This window comes from Phaenicophaeus curvirostris, chromosome 3 (genome assembly GCF_032191515.1).
Source record: "Phaenicophaeus curvirostris isolate KB17595 chromosome 3, BPBGC_Pcur_1.0, whole genome shotgun sequence".
Taxonomy (NCBI): Eukaryota; Metazoa; Chordata; class Aves; order Cuculiformes; family Cuculidae; genus Phaenicophaeus; species Phaenicophaeus curvirostris.
The window spans coordinates 97,736,760-97,745,449 of NC_091394.1; the positions used below are offsets into that span (position 1 = coordinate 97,736,760).

General features: G+C 50.8%; 1 protein-coding gene across 1 annotated transcript; it reads right to left on the bottom strand.

Annotated features, from left to right (window-relative positions):
* Nucleotides 1–1,033: 1,033 nt before the first annotated feature.
* On the bottom strand, nt 1,034–8,478 carry LOC138719439 (lymphocyte antigen 6E). Its single transcript, XM_069854782.1, has 3 exons — nt 8,327–8,478; nt 2,933–3,052; nt 1,034–1,843 (listed from the first exon to the last, which is right to left on the bottom strand). The coding sequence occupies exons 1-3, from the start codon at nt 8,376–8,378 to the stop codon at nt 1,635–1,637; spliced, it is 381 nt and encodes a 126-aa protein (XP_069710883.1). The 5' UTR covers nt 8,379–8,478; the 3' UTR covers nt 1,034–1,634.
* Between the last annotated feature and the right edge of the window lie 212 nt (nt 8,479–8,690).

The window sequence follows — 8,690 nt, forward strand, 5'->3', positions numbered from 1 at the left end:
TTTTAATTAAAAGATGGGGAGAAGGAGGAAAAAAAACACATAACTGCTTTTGTTGCAAACATTTCTGCACATCTGCACACCACCTTTTCCAAGAATCTGTTAATCACTCATTTAAGTGTGGATAGAGGTGTAATTAAACAGTGTGCAGCTTGAGAGGTTCGTTTGAAACACTTACAAGGAGGGCATGGCTAAAGAGGAACAATGCTACACCTTATTTTTGCTGCTAGAAGAGAAAAAAAAAGCCTAGTGCACCCCTGATCAATCAGTGGAAGTGACAGCAAGCTTTTGCCTGACAATTTAAGGCTCAATTTTGGCTTGTTTTGTGTCTAGCAGGTCCAAAGGTAGGCAAAGCAGGAAGGAAACCAGCACAAGCAGAGATGGTTGGAGGATACATCTCCCATGGGACAGATGAGAACTTCCAGAAGCAACACTGCTGAAACACCTGGGAAGATCCTGGGAAAGCAGGAGTGGCAGGTTTGGTTGTGAAGTCACCTTCTGCAGTCCACGTCCACCATCGGTCAGGGATTGCAGGTTGAACCTAAAGATCTGAGTAGCGATATCTTTGCCTCTGCCTTCACTGAACTTTGCAAACAGACCTGTCGTCCTGGATCATTTAGGTCTCTGTCTTTAGGTTACTGTCTATCTCCATCACATGTCCAAAGTGGGAAAATTGAGGCACCAAATCTTTGTAATATGCAGACTAATTTTTAGAGGTCCTGTTCCCAGTGCGCTTGCTCTATTAGGAGTAATGAACTCTGACCACAATAACTGTCATTTTTCACAAAATACACCTGGAAAACATGACTCCCAAGAGAGGTGAAACAAGCTGGCCCAGGAGTGTTTATCAGAGAGGACAGGAAGAAGATGGACTTGCTGCTCAGAGATGAACTGGTACGAATGCTGAGATGAAGCACTCAAAATTCACTTGAGAGGGTAAGAGGCCCTCATGCCGGGCATAATATTTGGGTTTCTTCTAAAAGCGTTTCTTATCTCTCTGTCTGGAGTAAGCAAATACACATAGAACACGTCCCACTTCAGGTAACAACAGGAGCATGTTTATTCAGGTCTGGCACTTACAGAGCTTGGAAGGACAAGGTACACGTCATTTGTTCTCCAGAAAAGTCAGCCCAGGATCGGAAAAAAATGAAACCATTTTATAAAAAGAGACTGCAGCTGCAAGGGGCTGGGAATGTGTCCCCCTTAAGGTTATGCATTCCCAGTGCCTGGAACACACTGGTACCAGGCACCTCCATGGAAGCGAGAGGCAGGAATTTCTGAACACTTGACCAGGTGATGTCTGGGGTTAATTGGTTCTCAGCGAGTCCCAGCCTTGTTTTAACCAACCTTAGAAACGAGGAGGGGAGTATTAGGTATAAAAGCAGAAACCCTTCCAAAACGATCCACCTTTGCCAAGGAGGTGTGAGAGTGCAGTGGGGTTATGTCCACGGAAGTAGAAGAACAGCTTGGCCGAACTGCCCAGGTCTCCAACACTGGAAGAGCATAAAGTCTGAGAAACAACCACCTTGGAAGCCTGCTGAGAAGTAGAGATCTCCTTGCAGACAGTAACAGAGAAGATATTGGCTAATGAGACCTGTGGCAGCCCATGGAAGACGGGTCTTCCTCGGCCAGCCCCATCACTCGCGAGCTCTGAGGACGTAGATGAAGCTAACGAGGACCCCCAAGGCCAGGACCGCGTAGCTGGCTTTCACGCTGCTGGAACCACTGATGTTGCAGAGGAAGGAGTCGCAGCAGTAAACAGAGGCAGCCGCTATGCCAAGGTTAATCCCAGCAGTGGGGCAAATGGGAGAGCATCCTTTGGAGATGGACTGGCCAGACTTGCCACCTGCATTTAAGTTAGGGAAGAAGGAAAGCAAAAAGGAGACAGGCTTATAACATATTTCGGCTTTCTGATCATCTGTTCTGCAAAGGCAGTAACAGCACTGAAATAGCCAAAGCATCACAGGTGTCATTAGGCTATGACAGTAATCTCAGCCAGCCCACACATCTCACGGAACACCCATGACAACCTCCTACACGGACTCTAGAGACCGTGCAACACCCCAGGGACATCTCTTCCAAGCTGGCCAAAGTTTGGCTACTACAGCTCCAGTGAAGAATCCCAGAATTCTCACTCGAGCTTGACCCTGGGACTCCTTAAGCAAGACAGGGAGCACAGGGTATACAGAGCACCTGGGAGTTGCTCATAAGCGAAGGCTGCATTTTGAGCATTGGCTGTGAGAGAGGCACAACACACATTTAGCAGCAGGAAACAGGAACCCATTAGCACCGTGCTAAAGTTTACAGAAGCTCCCAGCCTCCATTTGTCAGTGCACAAGCTGCCCACGTTGTGGACTGTATAACCAAAGCATACAACACCCCTCCCTCCTGCAAGGGAAAGCAAGGCAAGCTAGGCTGGGCTCTGGGCTCTGCAGTCATGCCAGGAGAACAGCTAGAGCAGCCTGATTCTATAGCAGCATGACCTGGGAAGCACCCTCCCAGATCTTTCCTGGCACTTAGGGAGGAAACCTGCAAATACCCCTTCCTGATAACCCCACTTCATCCACAGAGAGCGAAAAAGCAAAAGTGGGACTCGGGGATGAACAACCGAACACGTGGCAAAAGCACAAAGGGTAATACCAGAGCTTCCTGTAGAGGAAGGCTGCAGCACCCTCCACCCTTTCACTTATCAGCAACATCCCCACCCCTACTCAAAAATTCCCCTTGAACTCTTGGCATTGGTGCAGGCACGTGGTCTTTAATGTGACTCCATCTGGGAGCACATCCCTCATACAAACTCCCTTGGGATGGTCTGACACTCAGCTGCCAAGACCTTTCCCCTTTTTACTGCCAAAGGACGGAAAGTCCTCCTGCAGCTCAGCAGGTGACCCAGGAGAGCAGCCAAGAAGGGCAAAAGAAAGTCCTCACCACTCACCGATTCCCACTCCGACATATGTCGTCACGCAGTGGTTTTCATTCTCCCCACACTTGACAGGCGTCAGGCAGGCCCAGTTGGAGGATGCATCCGAGCATGAAAAGCAGACGAGCGTGTGGGCTGCAAAGGGAAGTCACATGTGGATTAAGGACTGGTGGGAAGACTTTGTTTGGTGGTCCCCCACCTCTGACACATGGCACACATCAAATCTGGCCACAGACATACTGTGCTGTTCCAGCTGTATCAATCTGCAACAGGGTTTTACCCCAAAACAACAGGGTGAAGAGTTCAAGTATAGGGGATACATTTTGAGCTGTTGGCAGGATCGGCTGCCAGCTCTCCAAGTGAAAAGAGGTTGTAGCAAGGTGGGTGTTTGGCTCTTCTCCCAAACAACTAGTGATAGGATGAGAGGAAAATGCCTCAAGCTGCACCAGAATAGGTGTTAGATTGGAGATTAGGACAAATTACTCCACTGAAAGAGTGGTGAAGCACTGGAACAACCTGCCCAAGGAAGTGGTGGAGTCACTATCTCTGGAGATGTTCAAAAAATGTGTAGAAATTACACTTTGGGACATGGTTTAGTAGACATGGTGGTGTTGGGCTGATGACTGGACCTGATGATCTTAGAGGTCTTTTCAACCTTAATGATTCTATGATTCTAAAGCCTCAATAAAACCACAGGTCTGCCTGGTACTTCATGAAATGCTCCTGTTTGCATAAAAAGCTGGTTTAAGCTCCAGCTTTCAACTTGAAACTAAACAACGGAGGCAAGTTCAGGCCTGCGACCTGGAGCCTGAGATTTGGGCTTATTTAGCTCCGCTACCACAGACACTGATGGGAAATGCTCCAGCTGTGATCACGAGTTCAAACTTTTCACGACCTGCTTTTGGCAGCATGGCACAAAGCTCAGGTGACACTTGAGCTTGCGCATGTTCTGGAAATGATTCTCAGCTAAAGGAATTCCAGTGTCGCACCAAGACTTGCAAGGACATGCACTGTCCAGCTACCCAGGGACTCATAATATTAAGAAGGCACCATACGCAATCAGTATTTTTCATTTGGAGCAGGAGGACAGCAAAGAAAGCATACTTTCCTCCATGGCAGGTCCTCTAAAATCATAGAATTCTAGAATGGTTTGGGGAGGAACGGACCTTCAAGATCATGAAGTTCCAACGTGTGGGACACCTAGACCACCTCCTGTGGGCAAGGACATCTCCCACTAGACCAAAGCTGCTCAAGACCCCATCCAACCTGGCCTTGAACAGTTCCAGGAATGGGACATCCACATCCTCACTGGGCAACCTGTTCTAGTATGTCAGCACCCTCATCATGAAGAATTTCTTCCTACTGTCCAGCATAAACCTTCTCCCTTCCAATTTAAAGCCATTCCCCCTTGCTCTATCACTACATGCCCCTGGAAAAAGTCCCTCTCCAGCTTTCTTGTAGGCTCCTAACAGATACTGGAAGGCGTATACCAGCAGGATGGACTGCATCAGCTGGCTCCCATCCCTCATCCTTCTGATCTGCCCAAGAAACAGGAATGATTGGAGAACAGCATTCAGTGGCGGGAAGTGGTTGCAGAAACAGCCTTGGACCAGTGACTCAGCAGGGATACAAGCATTTTGTAGTGGATGGATGATCTTCTCTGTATTTCACATGTGAGAACATCACATCCACATTGCAACTGTTGACCTACATAGGCAGACAGATCAGGTTTGCTTCCAAGATTCCCGGGCTCTGATTTTTGAGCACTCAGACAGCAAGCCCTTCCACCAGGCACTGCCTTTCTCTTCTGTGTTTACAGGATGCAAAACAGAGTGGAGGCTGATTCAGGAAGTGCAAAGCAGTGTCATTCTTGTTCCTACCTCTTTCAGCACCATCACAAACATCTTATGTTAAGGAGGCGAAGTCAGTGAAGCCTTGGGAGAGGCTCAGTAGTCCTTGTCATGGAGTATTTTAAAGAACAAGTTGGACAAATGACAGTCAGCAGGTGTCCCACTCTGCTGCGGGACTGCATGACCTCCCGAGTTTCTTCTCAATCCTGTTTCTCTCAGGAAAAGCAAAGCTCTTTACGGGAAAATTGAGATAGAAACAACGATTGTGCTCTGCAGAATGACTTTTGAGCAGCCTCAGCCAAGGCAGGGGAAGAAGACAAAAGCATAATCTCAGGGAGATGGATTAAAATGGGTTAGGGGGAGATTCTGAATGTCACATCAGGGCAGACAGATGACTGCTTTGTAGACAAAGACAAAGCCACAACCCCTTAAGCAAGAATTTCCCTGGACTGGCTCACACATCCTCCAAGTACCTGCCAATGATCCTTGAAAAAAAAAAAACCCCAAACAGCACCCACAACCTACACACAGCATGCAGGATTACAGGGCCACTGGTTGAGTCAAAAGCCCCAGGAGAGACAGGTCAGTGGACCTTGCTTCTGGACCTAGGAGACTGGGGGATGACACCAGTCACTGAGTCTACAGCCTGTCATTGGCCCTTGCTGAGCCCTCAGTGTTTCCATGGGTGGCATTTTTGGCCAGAACTCACCCAGGAACTTCAAAGTAGAGTCCAGTTCTCCTGCTCCCTTGTCCCCAGCGTATTTCTGCTCCTAGGTCTCAGGTGAGCTGTTCCAACCCCTTCTCCTTGCAACCACCCTGAGGGTAATGTGAGGAGACAAATTGACTCATCCTATTTCACATGAACCATCTGCAGCCAGGAATGAAGTGGATTATAGGCTTCCTGTGGGCATTATGGTAGAACATATGTCCTCGTACGTATTTGCTCACTATGCAGAGCACACAAGCCGAGCAGTGCAGTGCTATTCCTTAAGGCTTAGAGGTTCCAAATACAAAACACATCAGAAACATTTGTACATGCACACAAAAGTGCCTTTAGGTATCAAATTCTTCCCCACATGACTAAATCTAAGCTTGTACCACAGTGTCTCCTACCTGCCCCCATGTTTTTATTTGTCATAACTACCTTGTCTCAAAACAGACAAAATCTTTCCAAAAGAGGTTCATCTTTCAACGTAGTTTAAAGAGAGGAAATATGCAGTCATAACTAAGTGCCACTTTCTGCCCCAGCAAAATAGATAACTAAATAACCGTCTGCCAGCAAAACAGATAACTAAATAACCGTCTGCAGAGTTAAGAGACCAATCAGGCTGAGTGATTTAGACAAAAAGCACAAGAGGGCTGGCAAAATTATTTTACGCAGCCGGAGACAGAGCAAAGAGTTGGAGCTCAAGGCTGAAAGAAAAAAAAGAAAAAAAAAAAAAAGCCCAAGACTGAACAATGCAAAAGGGAAGCCTCGTTTTCACCAACTAGAAAATGCAGCATTCTTCCACGGGAAGAATTTATGTTTGTTCGCTGCTCCACTCCTCAAGAGAAATAAAGAGCTCCCAAAACAGAGCAGAGCATTTGGAGGAATTCCTTAGATAAGAGGTTCAAGCCATTCTTGCAGAGAGCAATGCAGGGAGGGGGGAAAAAAAGCATTTAAAAGCCAGACGCTCAGCAGCACTGGTGGAAAACGCTGTTGCTTCAATCCCTACGCCAAACATTCTTTCCTCTTCCATTGCCCTTAGACATGATCCTTACATCCCATATGATCTTCAGGGCATTTGGACCAGGGGGTAAAGCTTTTCTGCCAAAGACTCCCCGGATGTGTTGAACACACGTGGGAGTAAAGCTACCTTCCCTTTGGTGAGGAACTTAGTTTAAAGCTGAAAGGTTTTTCAGAGGTGGGGGGGAAGTGAAACCCCTTACTGCTCTGGCCTTGGTCCATCTTCCCAGCTGGAACTCAGCACATGCCAACTAGGCTTTCACAGAGACCCAACACTTGAATCGCTTCCTGGACCCCATGAGAATGGCAGCAAACAACTAGCTTCTTCTCACCAGTGTCCTCAGGAGAAAAGAAGGGTCCATGATTCCTGATTGGGTGCTCAGAGGGCCCAGAACTCTCCTGTTTGCTTTTTGCTTGACATCTCCAAGCAGCGACATATGGAAACAATAATGGGGTTTGCATGGCCCCATGGAGTTTGGATAGTCAGAAACGGAGTCCATGGGAAGGCACGGATTCCAGACCCTATGACTTAAGACGACTTGTAGTTTAACACCCAGCAACAGAAAGCATGTTATCCCCAGCTTAAGCCCCTACATGTGCTCCACAAGGCACAGTCCCTTGAGGGCCATCGCCCCACACTCCACAAGGCATGGTCCTTTGATGGTCATCGCCCCCACACTCCACAAGGCACGGTCCTTTGATGGTCATCACCCCACACGCTCCACAGGGCATGGTCCCTTGAGGGTCATCACCCCACATGCCCCACAGGGCATGGTCCCTTGAGGGTCATCACCCCACATGCTCCACAGGGCATGGTCCCTTGAGGGTCATCACCCCACATGCTCCAGAAGGGATGGTCCCTTGAGGGTCATCGCCCCACATGCTCCACAGGGCACGGTCCCTTGGGGGTCATCACCCCACATGCTCCACAGGACATAGTTCCTTGAGGGTCATCACCCCACACGCTCCAGAAGGGATGGTCCCTTGAGGGTCATCGCCCCACATGCTCCAGAAGGGATGGTCCTTTGAGGGTCATCACCCCACACGCTCCAGAAGGGAAGGTCCCTTGAGGGTCATTGCCCCACATGCTCCACAGGTCACGGTCCCTTGGGGGTCATCACCCCACATGCTCCACAGGGCATAGTTCCTTGAGGGTCATCACCCCACACGCTCCAGAAGGGATGGTCCCTTGAGGGTCATCGCGCCACATGCTCCACAAGGCACGGTCCCTTGGGACTCATCACCCTACACGTTGGCCATTGCAGCCAGCCCCGAAGGTTGCTGGGAGGGGGCAGCAGGAGCCAGAATCACGAGTGGCTCTGCCCAGACATTGCTCCATCAGCCATTGCCGGGGCTGGGCTCCCCCTCCACCCTCCCTCCCTCCCTCCCTCCTCGATTGCATCTCAGTCCGTTTCGGCGCCGTTATCCCAGCTCGCTGCACCGAAAAGGGGGAGCGGAGCCGGCCCCGGTCTTTGTTCGAGCTGCAACTGGGAAAAGCGCCAAAATATCGACGTGCCCAGCTGGAGATGCGCACCTCAACACAGAGGCACGGAGACCCTGAAGTTCCTGCTTCGAGAGGGACGCTGCTGCGAGGCGCATCTTTGGAAAGACACCCCAAAACCCGGCACGGCTCAGCTGCCGTCGTCGTCGTCGTCCCCCAAGCCTCCCCCCCCGCAAACCTCCAACTTCCAGAGCCTGCAAGGCGCAGCGCACCCACCCCGACCTGCCCCCAAACCAAGGGCTGGGGGGGGGTAGGTTTAGGGGGTGCTTTAGGGAGAGGTGGCGGTGTCCGGATGGCAGGGGCATCCCCTTCCCCCCCCCCCCCGTCCTTACCTCTCTCCACGCACAGCACCGCAGCCAGCGCGGCCAGCAGGAGCGCCTTCATGGTGCGGCGGTGGGACGAGCGAGATGCGCAGGGGCGGCTGGCGGAGCGCAGGGATGGAGGCAGGGGCTGGGCCACGGGGGTGGGGAAAGGGCAGCGGCCCCGCCCAGCGGGCCGGGTTAGGCCGCCCCGCCGCCTCCCCGCCGAGGGGCCCCGGACGCGGCCGGTTTCGTTTCCCCGCTCCGGAGAACCGAGGGCGGGAAAGCGGGTGGCGCGTGTGGCGCAACGTCGAGGGAGCTCAGGGCCCCTGGCCCTGCCCCAACGGCTTTTGCCACCCCCCTTTCCTCGCTGTTTCACTGAAAGAATCATAGCATC

Coding starts and splice junctions, on each gene's coding strand:
- LOC138719439 (XM_069854782.1), bottom strand. CDS start 8,378: ATGAAGGCGCTCCTGCTGGCCGCGCTGGCTGCGGTGCTGTGCGTGGAG. Junction 3,053..8,326: donor GGTGCTGTGCGTGGAGAGAG/GTAAGGACGGGG, acceptor TTCCCTTTGCAG/CCCACACGCTCGTCTGCTTT. Junction 1,844..2,932: donor ATATGTCGGAGTGGGAATCG/GTGAGTGGTGAG, acceptor ACTTAAATGCAG/GTGGCAAGTCTGGCCAGTCC.